We start from the raw sequence: 23,768 nt of genomic DNA on the forward strand, positions 1-23,768 counted from the left end.
TGCCATTGCAGATTCAAAGTGCTAATGGGTCACATTTCAAAGGCAAACTAATACAGGAGTATTGTCAGGAAAAGAGCATTGAGTGGCTTTACCATGTGCCTTATTACCCTGCCGCTTCAGGGCTGATTGAACGAATGAATGGGTTGTTGAAAGAACAGCTGCGCAAATCTGGAGATGGCAATTTGGCAGGCTGGCATGATTGTGTGTTTGATGCGGTGCAAGTATTAAACAATAGGCCTGTGAATGAGCATGAAACTCCTTTGATGCGGCAAATGACTCCTACTTTACAGATTCAACCCAATTCAGTCAGAGAAACCCTATTGTACTGGGAAATTACCCCGGGTTCTTTAGCTCCCTATCGGGCGACTCCAGAGTCAGCAGGGGTAGACTTGCATTCCCATGAAGAAATCAGATTAGACCCAAGAGGGATTGTTGTAATTGAAACGGGGATTGGAGTACAAATTCCCCCAGAGCATATGGGATGGATTGCCCCTAGATCTGGCCTAGCATTGAAGGGAGTTCAAGTGTTGGGAGGGGTAATTGATGCTGATTACCAAGGCGAGATCAAAGTCATCCTGATGAATAGTGGGGACCAATTGTTACCGATCCACAAGGGTGATCGGGTGGCCCAATTGATTATCATTCCCGTTAAGTTGACCATGATTAAGAAGGGGGAGCCTCTTACAGTGTTAACTACCCGTGGGGATCGTGGTTTTGGCTCTTCAGACAGTATGGTACCGGGTGCGAAGGTGTGGGTGGAAAGGCCAAGTGGCCCACCAGTGCCCGCAGATGTCACTGCATCAGGCAAAGACCAAGTAGTTTTAGTAATGGTGCCCGGTAGAAAGAAATGGCAATATGTGCCCGCAGACAAATGTTACCTGAGAGAGTGATGTACAACACTGATATCTCTTTTCTGGGTTTGCCTTGTAGATCCTGCGTCTGGCTGGTGTAATTGTGGTACTAAATGGACTCCATTTGGGAGAGTTAAACGGCATGCTGCTACCAATGAAAAATGTCACATCTGTGCCAGTGATCAAGGGGATACTGATAATGATGAGTAATGCTGTCCAAAAGTAGCCTTATGCCGAAAAGCCAGCCAGACCGAAGACATGGATTCGTGAAATGCGGCAAACACGTCAGGAGCAAGTGAAAACAACCTTGATGCCAGTACTGCGAGAGGCATCTTCAGGACGGCGAAAACATTCTCCCTTGATTACACAAACGGAAAATATGTGGATATACCTGGCACAACAGGTGCTCAACATTACGCACTTTTGCCTTACTGATGTGCCCAATGCGGAAGCCTTATTGACTACGTGCTTAGTAGCAGCGCCGACGCCAGTTCCAGTTTTAAAGCATATTTTCGGCGTCACACACAATGATTCTTTGGTTCAAGATTTCGATATTAGGCAATCTTTTTCCGTCTATGAGTACTGCAGATTTTGCCAGGAGACAGATCGCAAATGGAGAAATTTGACACGTGTTATAACCTATAATACAACCCAAGGCGATGTGTGCTACCTTATGACATGCAATGTAAAAGAAATTGGCAAATGCCAACAGCTCGATTTAACCAAACAGCAAAATCATAGGGTGTTTGAGCAACAATTATGTTCGCGAGTGCCACGCACATGTACCAGCATGAATAACACTATGTCTTGTAATAATACAGTGATAGCTGCCAGTCATTTGAATCATGCGAAACTTCCAACAGGATGGCTCTTTTCATGTGGCAACATCACATACACTTATATTCCAGCTAACATTTCCGGAGGTCCATGTGCCTTAACTCGATTAGGACTAATGATGTTTCCTTTACACCCAGCGATAACTCGAGGCAAAAGGTCAACTTTTGAGTCTATGGGTCTATCCCCCAATTGTGATTCAAATGTGCATTTGTTATCAGAAGCTGAAGTTCTAGCATTAACCCTTTCATTAGTGGGAGTTTGGGGTTTAGCTGCTGGGGGTTACAAATCTTTGATTAAATTAGCATGTTTAGTAGTCAAAGGACTTAATCATACTTCTCAGGCATTAGAATTACTCGATAAGTCAAGTTATTAGAAAAGCAACTTTGCAAAACAGAGCTGCTGTTGATGATCTATTGCTAAAGCATAATTTAGGTTGTAACGCAGTTGAAGGTATGTATTGTTTCAATTTAAGTGACCATTCACGATCCATTAAAGTCATATTCGAGGTTTGAGGATCTCATTTCTCAAGTGTCCCAAGATCATACTGGGAATTGGTGGGATTGGTTATTTGCATGGATTCCTGATGTTGGGGGTACACTACGTTACGCTTTTGCTTGCATTTGCATTATATTAGCTATCATAATAGCTTGTTGTTGTTGTATTCAATGCATTTCTAATTTAGTTTTAATATTTCATCGGTTTCAGAGACCGGCTCCTCTGCCACTGGGCTATGGAAGATAAATATCCAAGGGTGGAATTGTTATGCTTGAGCTAAAACATGGCGCTGATGCGCAGTGCATTCTGGGAGCGCTCGGAGCCATGATGGATATTTACTTCATGCCGCCGTGAAAAGCTGCACTCATTTTGCTGAGAGCTAGATTCACGATGCTGAAGAAAACATGCTTTCCAAACCTGGTATGCAGTCAAGGACATTTCTGTGGGAAAGCTAACTTTGTTATGTCTTGTTATGAGCTATGGGACTGTTTTCTGTGGTGCTTGTTTTTAGAGGAGGGAGGCACTTTGCTCCTTGAGGGTACTGTCGGTTGACCCAGCTGGCAACCAACGGCTGCTCATCAATGCGCACGTGCGTTGCCAGAAGGTTCGAGAAATCGCTACCCCTTTTTGAAGGGTGCATATATGCGGAACCCCTGAACGGTCAGGTGAGACTTCAGACGGAGGGGGGACGCTTCTGTCTGGCATACCTGTGGGCTGTTGTGCTCTCGGCCTGGCTGTTATTGGGGTCTTCCAGCCGCTTCTGGCGAGATGAGGAATCCAGTTACGCTCACTGTGATATATTTTCTTTTGAATTCGCTGTTTCTTCTGTGATTTATTTCTATGTTATCACTGGTTGCTTCTAAGCTTTGAATAAATAGCCGTATAAGTGCTCATTATTTTCTAAGAGTATGTGGTTGCAAGTTATTGCATCTTCCTGCGTTCAAAGTATTGGCTCCGTAATTGTACTGGTGATTTATGACTGTCTGTGGACTTTGGGAGAGCAATACAGCGGCGCAGGCAAGATGGCTGCCTGAGCACAGAGTTCCCGTCCAAGGCCCGGGAACTTTGCGGAGACAGAGGAGAAGGAAAGCCCCAGCCCACTCATGGGGCCAAGAAAAAACTTTCAGAACCGTAGCCCAACACAACGTTCGAAGTCCGGAGCTCCCCCAGGGCCTGAGTTACACGGCAGGGAGTGCGGGCGCGCCTCCCCCTTCAGGCCACGCCACAGAGCAGCCTATCGGGAGCTGCAACGGACGAGTCGCCGGAGTCCCGCCAGGCGCGCCGCATCTGAAGCTGCGGCCTGGATGGCACCCCTCCTCCCCACGGATGCGCATCACCAGCAGCAAGGTGCGTAACGGGATGTAGCAGCCCCCGCACACCACCGCCGAGGCGTGCACTGAGAGGGACCGCAGAGGGGAGGTGGGGGCGATGTTGCTGAAGGCAGCGCCACTGCCCTCCCTCTCGGTGGCCGCCTGCTCCCCGAGCCCATCACCAGCAACTGTTTCCGGGGCCTGGGTGGGTGAGCAACCGCACCGCGATCCGCAGGGGGAGCTGCCAGGAGTGAGGGCCCGGACGAGAACACGAGGAGCACCTCAGGGGGAAGCCCCCAGTGAACGACAGCAGCGCCCACGGTCCGCGTGGGGGGCCCACCGTGCCACAACTGGGGGACCGCTGTGAGGGATAAAGGGCACACGCCCGGAAGATCCCAAGTGCCCACAAATTCTGGAAGCCAGGCCTGAGGAATCAAACGCCCTCGGGACACCCCCCCACCCCAACCTGGGCCGACGCGGGAGGGAAGTGCGCCCGAACGTTGGCTGGTGGGTGTCCCAACTCTGCAGGGACATGAGTAACAAGGTGAGGAGGCATCATGGAGGGGGCCCCCGAGCAAGTAACACCAACCCCCATCACCCAAGCAAGTGGGACTAGCCAGCCACAGGGCCCACAGCACCGACCACCGCAGAGCCATTCATAGGTGCCCAGCGCTACCAAGAGAGGGCGCGCTAACCCCAGCAGGACCCCCTTCCAGCCTGGGCCAACGCGGGAGCGCGCCCTTCTACACAGCGGGTGTGGAAAATACGGGAGGGGTCCCGACGGCTGGCCACCATCCAAGTGGTCACCCTAGAAGCTAAGCCACATAGAGAAGCACCATCTACCCCGCAAAAGCCCCTGGGCCCAAGCTTACCCTACACAAAGCCCACTCTCACCACGGACAAGGCCCACACACCGGGCCCCAGCGCTCCTCAGACCCTGGGCTGCCCTGCCCCAGGCCCGGGGGGACCAAGAGATCCCTGGAAAGAGACCCTGAAACAGGGGCAAAGCGAGCTAACAACGACCTGCCCACGAACCTACCCATCCGCGGACCCACTGACCATGGGCAGTACAGCCCGACCACTTAAGCCTCTGAAACACTGGCTAGGAGGCACATTGGAGTGGGTCGGGTAGACAGCGACCACCACACAAGTTCCGCAGGGCCGTCCACACGCCCGACCTTGGCACGATCTACATGAGCTGGAAGGAAGCTCTTTCCAAATTCCAATTCCGAGCCGACGAGAACGAAATGGCGTCCAGAGGCCCACCCGCCACGGCCCCGGGCGCTATCCAGAACAACATCCAGATGATCTTAGAAGAGATACGGGGGATAATAATAGACATGGGGGCCAAGCTGGCTGACCTCACCACAAAAGTGACAACTCTGGAGGACCGCATTGAAGGGGTCGAAAACAACCAACTCTCCACTGCACTCCTAGAGACTCAAATGGAAGCCAGATTCATGGAGGTCCAGCGGCGCAAAGAGGAACTAAGATTCAAGGTCGACGACATGGAAAACAGGGAAAGGAGAAACAATTTACGCATTTTCAGCCTGGTGGAATCGGAGGGAGAGAGCCCGTTTGCCTTGAGTGCAAGATACTCGACATCATACGGATCATTCTGGGCACAGAAGCTGCTGAAGACATCAAAATGGACAGAGTGCATCGCGCCGGACGTGGTGGTAAGGGCCCTTGCTCGGTCCTAGCGAGATTACATTATTACAGAGACAAGGATAGGATCTTGGAGAAGGCTAGGACACTTGGGAACATACAATACGGAGACTCCAAGGTGGCCGTCTACCAAGACCTCTCGGCCCTCACCCTGCTGATGCGGAAGAAATGCGGCAACCTCACTAAATGGCTCCAGGAGAGGGGGGTTAGATACCATTGGGGCCACCCCTTCTGCTTAGCATTTGAATGGAAAGGAGAGAAGCACCACCTTGTATCTGAAGAAGATATTCAGAGGGTCACGGAAGAATTATTGAACGACCGGGCCGGCCCCTCAGCCGGCCGTGATGGAGACACGCAGGACCCGGGTCGCGGCGCTAGCGGACCAGACAGTTTTAGAGGCAAGACAAAAGTGATAGGGGTCCGCAAGTTTCAGAAAACCAGATACCCCTTCTCGGCATCTAAGAGACACCTGAAATGAACCAGATGCCGCAACATAGCTTTCAGTCGGCCACACACTAATCCATCAGAGTAGTCGAGGACCGAGGTGCCTAGACACTAAGTTCACATGCCACATTGGCACCAGGTTAGCTCCTGAGTTAGAGGAGCCAGTTTGAAGTTCGCCACCGAGGGCCGGGACGTGGTTGACCCTACAGCCCTGCCAAGGAAATACTAGTGAGATGGGAGGCGGGAAGGGGGCAGCTCCGAGAAGATCGGAGTGCGAGGCCCTCTGACAAACCTAAATGGGCAATGGCTCCGACACGAAGTTGTGGCTGGGCAATCCAGATAAACTATGACACCCGGGGCTGGGAAAGAAGCCCTGGTGGTTCGTTGACCAATCCCGACAACCGTCGTGGGATGAAGACGAACGCCTCAACAACCGGGAAAGAGGGGAGGAAACCGGGGAGGGGGAGGGATTAGGGGGGGGACAAGCCTACAAGGTTTGAGGGGAATGGGATCAGCCAGATCGAGCTGGGGCTTCTAGCTTCACAACGGGCTCCACATCCAGGGGGAATAGCTCAGCGGCAACATGCTTGCCTTGGAATGAAGACGACACGAAGCAACACAGGTTTGATCGCCGGGTCCGTGCTTAAAAACCTCTGGGTATTAAGCGCGTTATAAATATGAAACTAAGAGACATATTCCTGCAACAGTGCCGCGATGCCCCCGGGCTGTGTGAGCGCTTTAAAAATGTAAACAAATAAACAAACATCGGAAACAAATAATGGAGCACAAAGAAAACACGATCAAGGACGACAATGGTTGAAGGCAGAATAGGCACGCTCAATGTCAAGGGCTTAAACTCTCAAAATAAAAGATCACTGACCAGCAACATGTTCCGCAAACAACAGCTGATGGTACTCTTCCTACAAGAAACCCACTACAAACAGGGGAAAGAGTCGTCGATTAAAGGAAAAGAAATTGGGAGCAACTTCTGGGCCTCCCATAGAAGTTCAAAGAAGGAAGGGGTGGGCATTCTCCTGAACAAGTCTCTCCACCTCACAAATATAGAAACCAAGAGGGGTTTTGGGGGGTCCATTCCTGGGGATCAAGGGTACTTGTGAGGGCAAGCGTGTTACGCTGGCCACCCTATACGTGCCCAACTCTGGTCAGATATGGTTCCTGACCCAGATCTTCAGGCTAATGGATGAATGGGCAGAGGGGGCCATGATACTAGGAGGTGATTTCAACCTTATAATGGACCCCAAACTGGACTGGTGGATGGCAAGAGGAGCGGGGCCAAGGGGGGTTACCAAAGACAATCTAGCTCTACAAACTCTCCTAAGGGAACACTACTGGGCAGACGTGTGGCGCAAGGCATGGCCAGGCCTGGGGGGATACACCTTCTCTCCCCCACACTACACCTATACGAGAATCGACCTGCTTTTAATCTCAGAGGAAGGGAGAGGGGTGGCTTCGCACCACAGGGTGGAGGCAATAACATGGTCTGACCACGAACTGCTGGTGGCAAACTGGTCGCTGCCCTTGTCCCCGAGATCCACCCGATGGCGCTGCAATGACACACGCCTGAGAGACCCAGTCTTCAGAGACTTCCTAAGAAATGAGATGGTAGCCTACTTTGAGACAAAAGATAATGGGGAATCCGACATGGTGATGGTGTGGGAAGCCGCAAAGGCCACCTTCCGGGGTCTCTTGATAGCCGAGGGCTCCAGGCGCAAGCGAGAGCGAGGACTCATTGAAAGCAAACTCAGAAGAAATAAAGGCCCTGCACGCACGGCTCGGTCTCGATGGGGAAGACAGGGAAGCCCTCCTGATAAAGATGCAAGGGAAGAGACAGGCACTCCATACAGTCCTCATTGGGGAAGTAGTTAAGAAACTGAGATACACACGACAAAGGTACTACGAAAGGGGGGCTAGAGTGTGAACTCTCCTAGCTCGTAGAGCCAGGGGATGTAGAATGGAAAGGAGGGTGGGACCCACCAGAGACAAAGGGGGCAACGAGTGCAACAAGAAGGAGCAAATAGCAGAATGCTTCGCTGACTTTTACAGGGAACTCTACACAAAACAAGGGGGGTGGGAAATCAGTGGAGGGGATCCGGGCATACCTAGCGGAACTCCCATTGCCCCGACTGACCGAGCTAGAGCTACAGGGGCTGGAGGGGGAAATATCAGTCGAGGAGTTGAAAGGCGCCATTAAGAGGCTTAAAGTGGGAAAGGCCCGGGTGGGGGGAGGGTGGTTGGGTATACGGCAGATTTTTATAAACAATGTCAAGCCATTCTAGCGGAACCCATGGACAAATTGTTCAATCAAATTAGAAACCGAGACACAATCCCACCCACCTTCCTACAGGCCCTCATCACTTTGATACCCAAACCGGGCAGTGATCCGGCAGACTGCGGATCATACAGGCCTATTTCCATCCTAAACCTGGACACTAAGATCTTTGCCAGAATCCTAGCTACCCGACTAGAGAGATGCCTCCCCCGTCTGATCCACCCAGATCCGGCGGGATTTATCCTTAATAGACAAGGCTCCGACAGCATGCGCAAAACCCTCCATGTACTAAATTCGAAGGCGGTCCGGGACGAAGGGGCTCTGCTGCTGGCTCTCGACGCAGAGAAGGCCTTCGGCAGGGTCAGTTGGGGATTCATGGGGGAGGTTTTCTCTGCGGTGGGAATGGGGCCTGGATGGTTGGGCTGGATGGCGGCGTTGTACTCCACGACCTCAGCCAATGTGGTTGTTAACGGGACATAATCAGGGGCCTTCCTCCCCCTAGAGAGAGGTACGAGACAGGGCTGCCCACTATCCCCTCTAATATACCGGTTGGTCATGGAGCCTTGGGCGGTCTCAGTCCGGAAGGATGAGGCAATCAATGGTGTACTGGTAGGAGACTCCCACTGTAAAATTAGCCTAGTCGCAGACGATGCGCTCCTCTACATTACCAAACCATCCCAGACGGTTCCTCATGTGCTGCAGAGCCTGACACGTTACAGAGAACTCTCGGGATTCAAGGTTAACCTGGGGAAGTCGGTGGCTTTCATTGGGGGAAAATCTATCAGAGACCGAGACAAAGTATGTGGGTGAGCGCCCCTTCCGACTCCAGAGGGATGGGTTCCGTTATCTGGAAGTCCAAGTCACAGGGGACCCAACATGCCTCTTCCCCAATAACTTCACACCACTCTGGATAGAAGTCAAGAGGGATGTAGAGAGATGGGCAAGCTCGGGGCTCTCGTGGATTGCGCGCCTTAATCTGATTAAAATGGTGGTCCTCCCTAAATTCCTATTCCTGTTCCAGATGCTCCCCATCCAGGTGCCCAAGACCTTCCTAACGGAAATAAAAAGAACCCTTTTGAGATTCCTCTGGGCTGGCGAGAAGCACAGAATTTCATACAAGGTCCTAACAAAGCCCAAGGAAGACGGAGGGGTGGGGTTCCCGGACCTCGAAATATACTACAAAGCAGCCCAGTTGAGGGTCCTTGCAGAACACTTTAACCCTGGGACGGAAAAGCAGTGGGTGGCAATGGACAACAAGATACTAGCCCCGGTCACGGTGGATGAATGGTTGTGGGTCCCAAGATCGCATATCCCAAGACGGGTCCTACAACACCTGGTGCTGGGGGTCCTGTGGTCGGTCTGGAGGGAAGGAGATTATTCCAGATGGCTCACCACATGGCCCTTTCCGCTGAGTTGCATTTGGGCTCCCCCGTTTATAGATAAAATAGCGGAACCGGCCGCGTTCCAGCAATGGTATGAGGCGGGTCTCACTAGAACAGGACACCTCTGGGTGGGGGGATCCTTCCTACCCCTACTGGACCTGGAGGAGGCCCTGGGGTTGGGCAAACTTTCCCCGTTCCGCTACCTCCAGCTCAAGGGAGTCCTCACCGAACCTTCATGGGGAGACACCCTTAGGAGAGACCTGACAGAATTCGAGAAACTACTAACCCGGGGCTCCAGAGGGGTCATATCTCGCCTCTACAAACTCCTCTTACACTCAGCCCTCGGGGAACCCCCGCCAGCCCGGATACAGTGGGAAAGGGACCTGGGAGGGGCGATTGATGATAAGAGATGGTCCAAAATGTGCATTCGAGCTAATCGATCAACGACCTCGCTTCAATACCGACACCAGGCCCTGAAGATACTGCATAGGTGGCACTATCCCCCCTCAGAGGATCGCTAGGATGAGGGTGGGATACGACCCACACTGTTGGAAATGCCGGAAAGAAAAAGGCGACTACATACATGTGGTGGAAATGCCCCATGGTTCAAACATACTGGGGAGAAGTGTTATCATGGATTAAAGGGGTTGATGGCGTGGTCAGATCTTTGTGCCCCTGGCTTCTCCTCTTTGGGATGGATATAGGAGACGACAACGAGGATACCCAGGATCACATGCTACAGGTCATGTCGGTGGCGGCCAGGTGCTGCCTGGCCCAAAAGTGGAAGAGCCCACACATGCCAGGAGAAAAAGACTGGGTCAACAAGGTTCGGGCCATCTACGACATGGAGTTCCTGACACAAGAACACTGGCTCCCCTTTTTTGAGAAGTATGAGTGCCTGGCCTGAAGTGACAATAGCATACCCGGGGCTGGATCCAGACACTAATGACTACTAGTGATATCGCCCCCATACACTACATTAATAACCACCCCACAAAGACTGTAAAAAGCTGAGCCCAAGACATTAGTGCACAAGGAGCAGACAGATTGTGCCTTGAAAAGTTTTCCATGAGCTCGCCGGATGAACTAGATACCAGCTTCTGATTCATGGCAGAGGGTTAGCGGGGGGAGGGGCAGGGGTTATTGTTAAAATGTTTGAAGGCGAATATTGATGACATTTGATGTATGAGGTGATAACCAAACAATGCCAATAAAACACGATTAAAAAAAAAAATCAATGTATGCAAATGCAAGTACATGAATCGTCTATTAAGCACAATGCGTGATGCATGATATACGTCTCGCATGTTTGCCGTTTCTCCCCCATATGTTTATTATGCTGGTAGCTCTCTAATTCGCATCAGGTAAGTTTAAACGTAAATCTGAAAGCATGGCAGCGTAGCTGTCAATTGTTTGTGAGCCAGAGCAGATGATTAAAGCAAAGTTACGGAGGATATGGCCATGAAGGTCAACGGTCTCAATTACAGTGACATACACACTTCATTCTAGTGCAACTGTACAAACTGCAGCAAAGTGCATGATGCATAATTTGTGTAAATAAGCCAAAGAATGCAAAATGTGCAATGCTCTGCAAAAGTGCCTGATGCAGTAATATATGTGCAAAATTGCAATAGTATAAAGGAGCTTAGTGCATGCATTAAAGTCCTCAGCAATCCGTACAAATGGATAACGCTGTTCAATCATGCCGCAAAGGTATTCTACACTAATAAATCAGAAATTGCGTTACAGTGCTGACAAGCGTAATGCGTAATTGATGTACAAAATATGCAAGTCTTAGCAGAATGCTAGATATGTTGTGTACGTACAATGTCACAACATTATAATGTGCTTCGTGCAAAAAACATCCACATTATTGGTAGACCAGTGATGAAATCCACCAACAAGATAAAAGAGTACAAAACCCAAGTCTAACATTGATGGCACCTGAGAATAAACTATGCTGTATCCGATAATATAAGTGCACCTTTGAGTTAAGTGTTTAATGCAAAAGTTCAAATATAAAAATGCACACATACTAAAACACAAACGCAGATTAGCAATGCAAATTATCAATAGTAAAATACAGAGTATAAAATGCTCACTAACATACTGAATGCATAAAATATGTGCAAATCGCAACCTGAAAAAGTGCTTTGTACATACAGTATGATTCACAAGATGTATACATTTGCAAAAGCATATAGTCATGTTACAAAAAGACACTCAATACAAATGTGATAAGAATGCACCATTGGGATGACCAATGCTATGTCCAAAACTACAAAGCTTTCCGAGAATAAAATATGAAATGCAGATGGTCCAACCAATCTAAACATATCAGAGTATGTACATATGTTTCCCACAAAGAGAACAGATCTTAAAAATTAAATTGAAAATAAAAAGAAATTTGAATAAACTCCAATTGTGTAGAATAACATAAAAAGCAAACGCACCTCTATGTCCTCAGAATATTCAATGAAAATACAACCAACCATCACCTAAACACCTAATTAATGTCATATAAATGACTTTCTGTAAATAGCAGCTCTTCAAATGTACGCCATGTTAGTTTCATGCCTGGACAGGTGCCAGATCTAGCTAGACATCCATGAAGAATCCAAAGGATATTATATTAAAGAAAAATGCAAAATCAAGATAGTCCCATAAAGATCAATAATAATACCAAAATAGAAATAAAAGAATGCAAATTAACAAATATATGTGAAATATAAATGAAGTATGGATATAACAAATAAAGAGAGAACCGGAGAAAACAGAAAATAACAGAAAAAAGCAAAGAGAGGAGAGAATAAGATCATTATAAAGTGAGGGGAGAAAGCCATGTTGGACACAAAGGGCAACACCTCATTGATCTATTGAAGAACCAAACAGCACTGATATAAAAAAAAAAAGACAATAACTCAAGTGCCCAAAAAGGTGTTTTGTTCTTCATCCAGGTTATGTCCCCTGGGTTTTTTTGTTTCCAAATCCAATATACATTTGGTCTCCAATTGTCTCAGTTGCAGTTCTCCATTGCCTCCTCTAGGCGATTCAGGAAACGAATGTATGCCAATAAATGCAAAACCATCCAATTTGCCTGCATGGGCATCGACATTCTTGATGTCACGCATATTTTGGATCACTCTAAGTTTGAGTTTGCCAAAAGTGCTCCCAACATACCATTTTCTGGAAGGACAATTAAGTACACAGACCACATAAACAGTTTTGCAAGCAATCCTAGACATGATCTTAATATCAGTAGCCAAAACAGGATGGCAGTAGCTCGTTGTATTAGTAGCATTTTGGCATGCCTTGCATGTCATACATCTATGAAAATCTGGAATGCTTCTGCTAAACCAAGAATCAGTCATGATGTTAACATTCGGCTCATATAGCTTGATAACAGGCTATCTTTGAGTGACATAGATTTGCGAAAAGTGATGTTGATCTTTTCGGCCAAGGTGTTACCTAAATGTTCATCTAATTTGAGCACATGCCAATGTTTATTAATTATTTGGCGATTGTCATTCGACCCATTACCACAAGTTAGAATCAAACATGTGTGTCTCTTCTTGAGCCGCACTCAAAATTTGATTGGCTATTAGAAGAGAATTCCAATCTTTCCCTCAGGCTTTAATGAAGGCCCTTTCGAGAACTTTTTTGTAGTATTCACAATTCTGGAATCTTTTGCCCATCAGTGCAAATTCTGTGTTAAAAGTTTCAATTTTTGAGCAATTCACGAATTCTAATAAACTCCCCATATGGTATACTCCACTTAAGGGCCGGGGGTGGTTGCTCGTTGCATGCAAAGGTAGATTGGAACATGTGGGTTTTCTGTAGAGTTCCGTTATGAGTTCACCTTGTTCCACTTTGACAAGAATATCCAAAAATATGATAGCAGTCTTGTTGTGGCTTTCTGTGAACTTCAAATTCAACTGGTTCATATTTAAGATTTTCACAAAAAACAGCCATTCTTCAGGGTTTATGGTGATAAAATCGAAAACAAAAAGGTTGCTTTTTTTTAATTATGTTTTTATTCAAAATGGGGGGTTTCCCCCATTTCTGATTTTATTTTTTGATTTACCCATTTTTTTTTTTTTATTCCCGGACCCCAAAATAAATATCTAATTAAAAAAAAGATATTTGACTTTTTTTTCCGGCTTTTTTTTTGATATTATGACTTTCGACATTTTTGTGTCGAAATTTTGACTGCACACCATTCTTCAGCAGTCCCTTGAATAAATCATTTGTATTTGTATTTTACGGAATTTATATAGCCCTTTAATCCAAAGTGCTTTACATGAGAACAAGCAAAATACAACAAGCATAAGACGGCAATTGAATCACAACTCGAAAACAGTAGATAGAACAATTTACAATATTGCAGAGGTGAGGAGGGAGTACGGAGGGGCAGAGGTGTGTGAGGGAATGGTAGGTGTTAGTGGAGGTAAGAGCAGGAGTAAGAGGGAATGCAAGAATGTGTGAGGAAGAAGAGAGGAAATAGTAAGACTAGATGAGAGCAGGGGGTGGGGAGGAAGGAGGTAGAGAGGATGGAGAGGGTAAGGAAGAGCAGTAGTAGGAGGTGAGGAATGAGGGGGAGGGAGAAGAACGAAAGGAAATGAAGGATGCTAGGGAGGTCAGTGAAAAAGATAAGATTTTAGAGAAGAGCGAAAGGAAGGGTAGGAGGGGGAAGAGCAGATGTGAAGGGGGAGGCGGTTCCAGTGGAAGGGAGCAAGGCGTTGAAAAGAGCGGACGCGGGAGGGGACGCAGGGAGGTGGAGGAGGAGAGAGTAGGAAAAGATTAGCAGAGCGGAGGGAACGAGAAGGGGTATAGAAAGTAAGAAGGGAGGAGAGGTGGGGGTGAGGAAAGAACATAGAGGGATTTGAAAACAAGACAGAGGAACTTGAATTTGAGCTAGGAGTGAAAAGAGAGCCAACCTAGAGAGGTGAGAGAAGGCAGAGGGAGCGGATGGCAGAGTGGTAGATAGATTTGAGTGGGGAGAGATGAGAGGAGGGGAGTCCAAAGAGAAGGGAGGAACAGTAGAAGAGTCTGGAGAAGATGTGGGAGGTAATTAAACGTTTAGTAGCGTGGAAGGTAAGGAGGGGTCGAATTTTACGTATGTTGTAGAGGTGAAAGCGACAAGACTTGGCAGTAAGAGAAATGTGGTGAGATAGAGTGAGGTGAGGGTCAATATGAAGACCAAGGTTACGGGCATGGGGAGAGAAGGAGAGCTGGGAGGCGGAAAGAGAATGTAAGCGGGAGGGGAGGGTGGAGGAAGAGTGTTGGCGGTTTATAGTCAAAATGTCGAAAAAAAAATGTCGACACGCAAAAAAGTCGAAAAAAAAATGTCGAAAACAATAATGTCGACATCCTATACATACAATGGAGGAAGTCAATTTTTCGAAAAAAAAATGTTGACAAAAAAATGGTCTATTATCATAGACAATAACCCGAAATAATTATTGGGGGGGTCCCCCCCCCAACCCCCCAACCTCACCCTACATCACGAACCATCCCAGCACCCCCTCCCCTTCCCTTCGTCCGTAATCACCCACTTGTCTGTTACACTAGATAAAGATAGGTTACGAAATGGTTCACACACTAGATAACATCGCTGAGTAAAGCACCTTGTTTTTGATAGCAGGAAACCAGTAACGGCTGTGGAAAACCGTCATTACCTGACAGAACATCTCTTGAGAGGTTACTTCGGGCAATTGATTACACTTCTTTCGTACTTATAACAGGAGAAAAGGTAAGACGCACTACCATTATAAAAAATAACGTGTACAATAAAACACATAGTATAAAATACCACAAAAAAACTAATTTTATGTATCATTTCAGGTGATAAAATGGAAAACAAAGTAGAATTTATAGAAAGCCAAAAGGGAGGAAAGCAGTTAATTTGGAATGGATACATATTCTTTAAAGAGCTTCAGCGAAAAGAGAGAATTTACTGGCGCTGCACAGAATATGCGAAAAATAAATGTACAGCCCGCGCAGTAACAGTGGGAACAGAAGTAAAGGGAAAAGCTGAACACAATCATATGCCTGATCAGACAAATATAATAATCAGGAAAACATTAACGGAACTAAAAAGAAAAGCAATAGAACATGAGGGGGGAAACTAGTGGATCTGTACTCAGAGAAGTTTGTGGCCAATTACCAACACATGTAACAGCGCAATTACCAGCTGAAAAATTAATGCAGCGCACTATTAACCGAGCCAAACATACTAGTGAAAACCTACCCCCTCCACCTACATCCTTTGAAAATATAACTATTCCGGATATTTTTAAGGTTACAGCACGAGGAGAAAATTTTTACTGTGGCTCAATTGGAATAAACAATGACAAAATCTTGGTGTTCGCTACCGCACAAAACTTTCAACATCTAAGTCAAAGCAAAAATTGGCAGAGTGACGCAACTTTTAAGGTATGCCCTCACCCGTTTTTTCAATTTTATACCGTACATGGAACAATCAATGACAAAATATTACCACTGATTTACTTTTTGATGCCAAAAAAAACAGAGGACGCATACAAAATCATATACAATAAAATTAAGGAAACTACACCAGATTCGCAACCAGAGACAATAATCATGGATTATGAAACAGCACAAATCAAGGGTTTTTCTAGCGTGTACAAAGAAACTAGAATAAAAGGATGTTTTTTTCATTTCACACAAAGTGTTTGGAGAAAAATACAAAAATTAGGTTTGGGATCAAAATATACGGAGGACAGTTACTTTCAGATTAACGTTAAGAAACTTTTTGCATTGGCTTTTGTACCGGAAAATCATGTTATTACTTATTACGAACATTTAATTGAAAGTCAGTACTATAAAAATCATGAGGATGAATGTACACATTTACTGGACTACTTCGAGAATACCTGGATAGGCCAATTAACTAGGAGTGGCAACAGACGCAGACCGAAATACGCAATTGAATTGTGGAACTGCTACCAGTCTACCATGGACAACAAACCAAGAACAAATAACGCGTTAGAAGGCTGGCATAGCCGCATAAATAAAAATTTCAACACCCTACATCCAAATTTATGGCATTTCTTAAGAGACTTAAAATTAGAGGAACACCACCAGGAATTGAGAATTTCACAAACAATTTCTTTGGCAAATCAAGCACCGAAAACAAAAAAATACAGAGACTATGATAATAAATTAGTGCAACTAGTACAAGCATTCACAATAGAGAACAAGGACATTTACTTAGATTCTATTGCATTTAACTTAAAATGTTAAGAAGAACACTTACAGTTTATGGTCGTCAAAAATCCGTGTTGACAAAGTTGAAAAATCCCAAATAAAACCATAAATCCAGGTGCAAAAGGACATTGCATTAACCATGAAAAAGTGCCGATAGGTAAAAAATCCCAAAAAAAACCATAAATCCAGGTGCAAAAGGACGTTGCATTAACCATGAAAAAGTGCCGATTCCAGGCTAAAATCCACAGCTTGAGTAAAAAAAAGTATCCAAAGTCCACGTAAAGTATCCAAAATCCACATTTATCCAAGATCCAAAAATCCGTTCCAGGTAAACTCGCTGCTCCATGAAAAAAAAGACTACCAAGAAAGCCATATCCCAAAAAAATGAAAACATCCAGGAATGCAAAATCCAACATCCATACGGGAAAATCCATGGAATCGAAGTATACCCGGTCCATCCGATGAAAAACCAAGAAATAAATGATGAAAACCCAAAAAAAAAAAACAATCCAAGGACCGAACGGACGAAGACGCGACCGCGGTAGAAACAAGTCGATAGTGAGCTTTAAAAATGGCGCTCACGTTTACGTTGTACTTCGTACCGTGCGTAGAAAGTCAAAACAAATATACGTTAATAATTATAAACATACATTTTTAACTCGCTAGCGCCATCTACTGGTTGTTTAGTATATAACATGTTGAACTGCATTACAAACAGTTGTTGCATTTATTTATTTATTTAACTGAAAAGAAGCATTGTTATGTTTATTTATTTATTTAATACAATACGTTGCACAGTTATGTTTGCATTAAGTATTACCTATAAATACTTTTTTAGATTTAATAAACATAAAGATGAAACTAAATTATTGTCCGAGTTGTTTATTTTATATAGAATGTATTTATGTATTTATTTATGAGTCGAAAAATTAATGTCGAAAATATATGTCGACATTTTTGTATGTCGACATTATAGATTTTCGACATTAATTTGTCGACATTTTGACTGTCGACATTATTGATGTCGACATTATGACTGCACACCAGTGTTGGCAGGGAAGAAGAGGAGTTCAGTTTTTTCAGTATTGAGAGTAAGGAAGTGAGAGGACATCCAGGATTTGAAAGAAGAAAGGCAAGAAGAGAGTTCAGCATGAATGTCGGGAGAGAAGGAGGAGAAGGAGAGGAAAAGCTGGGTATCATCCGCATAGAAATAATCAATGTAACATAGCCAAAGTGCTACTTTATCTGTGTATCTACTGTTATCTGGGTGCCATGCCACATACTTCTCCCACCGACCCATGGTGAGGTTAGCATAGGAGGGGGCAAATGTAGTGCCCATGTCCGTCCCTTGGAGTTGGATGTAAAACTCATACAGAAAGATGTTATTCGTGAGGCAGAGATGGATCATCTCCAAAATCATTTTCCCATGTTTTAGATAATTCATGGATCTTGCATTGAAGAAGTACTCGCAAGCTTGTAGACCGTTGACATGTTTGATTGACATATAAAAGGGACACCACATCTAATGTAAACAAAAGAAAAGAAGATTCCCACAGTATGCCATTTATTTTGTTTAGAAAGTCCTTAGTGTCCCTCAAATATGAAGGTAATGAAGTCACAAAGAAAACCAAGGTTTCATCCACCAATTTCGAAATGTTTTCTAGCAGGGCTCCACAAAGAGTAACAATGGGTCTGCCCATTGGTTGTCTTATGCTCTTATGCAGTTTGGGCAAAAAATAGATGATCAGCATAGTAGGAAATCTGGGTTGGAGGAATCTACACGTGTATTCATCTAGAATGCCTTGGACTTTCCAGTTTGGGAGAAAATCAGAGAGTTTTATGTTCTTGTCCTCTGAAGGATCACCATCCAGTTTTTCATAACGTTCTCTGTCTTTCAGCTTCCAAGATGTAGTTGTGCCGATTCAGGATAACAATACTGGTACCCTTATCTGGAGGTTTGATGATACAGTAAGACAATGTGTGCAAGACAATGGACCTCATCATGAGTTTGGCGGTAACCCTTAAATGTGGCAGTAACGCTATTTAAGGGTCCGCCAAATCATGGCCTTGGCCGATTTCCTCCCAGCTCTGAGCTGGGGGGAAATCCGCTGAAAATTTGCTGATTTTCGGTGCTATTACCGCCGGCGGGAAATCCGCCGGCAGTAATAGCGTGAAAATTCCCCCATGAGGAATTCCCGAATGGGCCCAATGGAGAATGGGCACTAACTGTTCCGCCAAACCCGTGATCCGGCGCTAATAGTGCCGGGGGTTTGGCGGTAGGGCTATTAGTGCCGGCGGTAACACCGCCGGCGTTACCGCCCAACTCGTGATGAGGCCTACTGTGTGCAATGTCATCAAAGTCTCTTGTTCATGGAAGGTCAAATTCGTTTTTTTGTGTTGTTTTTTCCTCCTAATATTTTTCATATCATTGACGACAACATTAGAGTCATGCGCAAACATAGTTAAGAACCATTAAACAATCAACCATCAGATTCACCATATAAATCATTAAAGCATGTCCAAATATTGACAATCCTCACAGCATTCTCTTCTAGTTTTCTGCTGTACATTTTTTAACTGTTATTTTACTCTCTGACACACTCGTACAGCACACAGCTGGCTTTACCTTAGCCGGAACCACTAGCTCTTTAACCTTTTAACTGTCATGGGTTTCCCCCCCCAGTGCCAAGGCCTTTTTTGGTGATTTTGGTATTTCGCCATTCAATGCCTTCTAACGTTTTCTGTTTCATTAAGACCAAGTGCTTTTACTCTTTCAGAGGTAGAGCTGAATTCAGTGCCCGTGGGTCCAGTTATTGGTGGCACAATATTCTGCATTGAAACACCCATTTCATCTTCAGTGTTAATGTTGTCCACAGATATGTCACCATTTACCAGCCAGCTAGTTAATGTGGCAGCGTTTTTTGATTTGCGTCTGTTTCCTTGATAGATTCATTCTAACTTTCTTAGTAATTTTCCCCGCTACATGTGCTATATCCACTATGTGTGATATATCCTGTGCTTTGGTAAGATTCAAGCTAGATTGAGCTTTATTGGCGTTTGCTCTTTTTCATAATGCCTTTCTTTTTTGTCTGCATGTCAAGTAGATACCAGAGGAGTAAGCAGATTTGTGATCAACCACTACATCAGGGCTTGGAGCTGTAGATTTATCATGTGCAAACTCCCTATCCACAACAGGAGTTGGTGCAATTATGGGGCCCTCATGGATGGTAACAATTTCAGGTATCGTAGTTTTAGGCTGGAGAGCAGTGTGGTTTTGAGCAACATATAGATTGACATTATAGTGAATCTTGCCACATGAATTTAAAAGTATTTATAGGGCAACCTTTGTTGTTGCCACAGAGGACTGGTTTTATGCATATGGATGTGAACTTTAGTCGACGACCTCTTCAGAAATGAAGTCCATGTGTGTGAATAGATTAGGGAATGCTGATAGTCTATTTGGCTCTTTATTAGCGTGAACAGCCCCTTCTTCAATTATTGCTGTTGTCGTGGTTAATACCCCACTATGTATTGTGGGTCTGTCAGCCATTGCAGCTATGCTTTCCCAGAGGGAACAGCACAATTCCAGTAAATAGTTATTGGGCCTCATTACGGATCCGGCAGTAACCCTGCCAGTGCTACAGGCGGGTTTTCCGCCAGACCCGTAAAGAATTACTGACGCCCGACTTCCCGGTGCCACCGGGTTTAATGCTTGTGAGAAATGCGAGCTAAAACAACATGGCATCGGTGCGCAGCCATTTTGGACACTCATCTCCCATTACGGTAATAAAAAGTCTGTGTCTCCACGGGCCTCAGATAATAAACAAGCCTTTCAGTAGCGAAAGCAGAGCAAGGTGACAGAGCAAGGTGACATAGCTACATAAATATTATTGCAGAGTGGACTTACTGTGGAGAATAGTTATTATATTGTCCACTGAAGGACGAATACGAGGAGGGAGTCGGAGCGTCCTGCAGGTGCATGATATGGGGTTCTGCGAAAGAATGAGAGGAGAGGGGCGCTGGGTTTTTCCACTTCTGACTTTTTTCCACCCTCTGTCCCTTCGACTTGTGATCTGCTCTTCAGCCAAGGGCAGACACAACTAAGAAGGGCGGGGATATGCCCCCATAAAGTAGAGGGCATTGTGTGGCAGAGTTAGTTAGATTTTGGACCCCGGGTGATGCAGTCTGGTTGAGTGGGAGGACGCTCCGCCTCAGACCCCGTTAGCACGAGTGATCTCTTCGCCTACCTACTGAGGGACTAAGCAGTGTTGTAGTGGCCAAGATGAAGGGGTCTTCTGCTGCCTTGTTAACAGTGATACAATTTATATCCATCTATATATCTAAGTGTATGTTTGTTTATGTATGCCAAGTCCATAAATACCTATATTGTGTGAATAAAGGGCCTGCAACGAGCCATTTGTTTTATTATAACGATTAGCCTATGTGTGATTTCTTGCATGTCTGAGTCCAATAACTTGTTTTGCCAGGGGACGGGGAAACATAAGTGTAGGTGTTCTCCTCACATGGCCAAGCAAAAGCAAAACACTGGGCTATTCCAAGTCCGGTAGCCGGGAAGTCAGGCGCCGGTAATTGGTAAATTGACAAAACGTTTAAAAACCTTCTTTGGAAAGAGATCCCAGTAGTTGGGCCAAGCAAAGCCCAATGATAGAGGCTGTAGATCTGGATCTGGCCTATTTTTGTTACGTTTTTATAAGTGGTAGGGCCAGGTAGTAAGTAGGTTTTGGGCTAAGGAATATTTCTTTGGGACATTTAATGAGCATCTTTAGTTTAGTTTGTTAGGTAGGGAATTACCCTAATAGCGGTAGGTCTAGATAGCCCTTTTTTAATTATTTCAATAAACACCCTTGAACATGTTACATCTTAGACTGGCTCCTTCTTCTGGTTCGCCACATTACTTACCCTAAAGGTGAGAAAAAAAACTGGTAATTTTTTGTACAAGTCAGATCCATATAGGTAAGTGGAGGCCAAAGAGATAGGTCTCCTAAAAAGTGTTTTCCCTACAAAAGTGAAGTTACACTTGGTTGTCTACAATGGTCTATAGTCCATCTTCAAGGTGATACTGACCAATCTATGAGTCAAATGCTAGTAGGTTTGCACATTCTAAATTTCACTAAAACTGGTTTGGCCATTGATAAAGTTTAAAAGAGTACGTTCAGACTGGACGCTTGCATGCTGTGCAAGGACTGCAATCAGCCCTACAGATAAAAGAAGTATTGGCCACTTTTACTCCTTAAAATAGGCAAATACTCCCAATAAATAAAAATGGAGAGTAAAACTGCTCCCAACAAAAAATAGGAAACAGACACTGTGAACCTTGATCCCCTGCTTTCATCCACGCAGCTCCACGGATGTGTTTGTACCAGTAGTGCACGTGGTACCACAGGGAGAAACTACTAATCTTACTGCCTGATAGGAAGAAATACACATGTATCTTTTAATGTGAATGAGTAACTCGGTGCAAAGGAATAAGTATTACAAATATATTTCTGTTTTTCAGTTAAAACATATTTTTACTCACATATAAAATACTCCCAGTGGGACTTGGACCTACATTTTTACTCCCCAAAACATCGTTTTACTGCCAACTTTCAAATATAGGGAGTGAAATACTCTCACTTCACAATCTTATCTGGAGGACTGACTGCAATGTTGCATCACACTAAATTGTATCCGCGAGTCCAATTTACATACACGCTTGCAGTGAAACAAAATGAAAGAGGCATGAATATATTTGGTTTAAATGAGATGCCCTAAAGAACACAAGGTCAAACAGTTAAGCAGTGGTCAAAGTGTATGAAAAGAAGTAGTGGAACTATGTTCCTAGCCTGCCCCACTCCCCACAAACCCCATCGCTACGCCCCTCCCACGCACAATACTAACCCCCAAACAAATGAGCCTGCTGTTTAAGGTGCAGTGCACCGAAGTGCAAGTTAAAACTGCCTCCTACACTTTTATTTTAAAACAAAACCATTCCAGGATGCTTTCTTTTTAAAATAAAAGTATAGGAACAGTAAAACATCATTTTAAAAAGTAGAGGAGCACCGCTCACGCCCACTTCGACCACTGCAGTTAAGCCTATTTGTACTCTCCCCTACCCAAACAACATGACAAGGGGTAAAGCAGAGTTGTAAATACCTGTATAAATGCGTTTGCCTGCAAACACTTTGCATTTTCTACAGTCACTTTGAGTCCATTCTTGGTCGCAAAACATGTGGCATGGTCCTTAAAGTGTATAGCTTTGAGGATGTTGGAGAGATTTCTGACATTGTCAAGACACGCAGTTAAGACATATGCGTCTTGTCCAGATTCAGGCTGTGTCGAGAAGGGCATTATAATCGCTTTCAGGTACCACCATGAAAAGACAGTCCTGAAACAAGGCAATCTGCGAAGACAAGATAGGTATATTAATGCAATGGTAAGGAAAAGCAATGTATTAAAAAAACTATTGTAGAGATTTTGTCAAAATACAAGTGGAACTAAGAACCATCAATTATAAATAGAATAGCAAATAATGCGTCCCAATCAGAGCTACATCAAATGCATGATATTGTACCAGGGGCCTTTATCCTGGTCAACCATAATCTAATAATTGAATTATTGAATAGTAAAAATTGTAATGCATCCAATCATTGACCAGCCTAGGTCCCTTCTTCAGCCTGCCTCAGTATGAAGGCCAGCACAAAGGGCATGGGTCCTCAACCAGTTGCCGGATGCAGCACCTATAACTCCCATCTGGGATGTCCATTCTTCACAACAGACTGTGTGGGCGTTGAAGTGTTTTCCTGAACTGAAAGTACACCCGTAGCAGCACTAAAAATAAAACAATGAGGTGCTGATTTGTTGAGAGATTGCACTGCCACACACTGTTTTCAACTCCTTGCCTGAAAGCAGGGAATCGGTATAGAGCATTACAGCTAGCGCTCCAGATCACATTTTAATGTGATAGTAATTTACCATCTACTTTTTAAAATTGGAAGTAAATTGATTTTTAGTGAGTAAAAAACTCCCATTCCCCATGGGAGTATTTAAGTGAGTATACATGTTTGAACTGTAAAACATAAATACCCATCATAAAGCCTTTTGCCAATCCAATATCCCGCAAGCTATTGAGCAGCTACTCCCCCCACTACTCCAAAATCATTCAATTTGAAAGCATAGTTTTCAATCTGATAACCTGATTCAGTGAACGTCTTGGTGACTCCATCCAATCCAGATTAGTAGCTGAAAGTCCACAAATCCA

General features: G+C 44.9%; 1 protein-coding gene across 4 annotated transcripts in view; it reads right to left on the bottom strand.

The window, feature by feature from the left end:
- Positions 1-23,768, bottom strand: part of RAD1 (RAD1 checkpoint DNA exonuclease) — a 266,136-nt gene that overhangs the window by 177,728 nt on the left and 64,640 nt on the right. For all 4 annotated transcript variants that reach the window (XM_069627109.1, XM_069627107.1, XM_069627108.1 and 1 more), the window contains one exon: positions 22,664-22,910. In XM_069627109.1, the coding sequence (XP_069483210.1) occupies positions 22,664-22,858 (195 nt within the window). In that variant the 5' untranslated portion in view covers positions 22,859-22,910. The remainder of the gene's footprint in view (positions 1-22,663; positions 22,911-23,768) is intronic.

The sequence above is a fragment of the Ambystoma mexicanum genome, chromosome 6p, assembly GCF_040938575.1.
Source record: "Ambystoma mexicanum isolate Mex_15411 chromosome 6p, UKY_AmexF1_1, whole genome shotgun sequence".
In the NCBI taxonomy this organism is placed as follows: Eukaryota; Metazoa; Chordata; class Amphibia; order Caudata; family Ambystomatidae; genus Ambystoma; species Ambystoma mexicanum.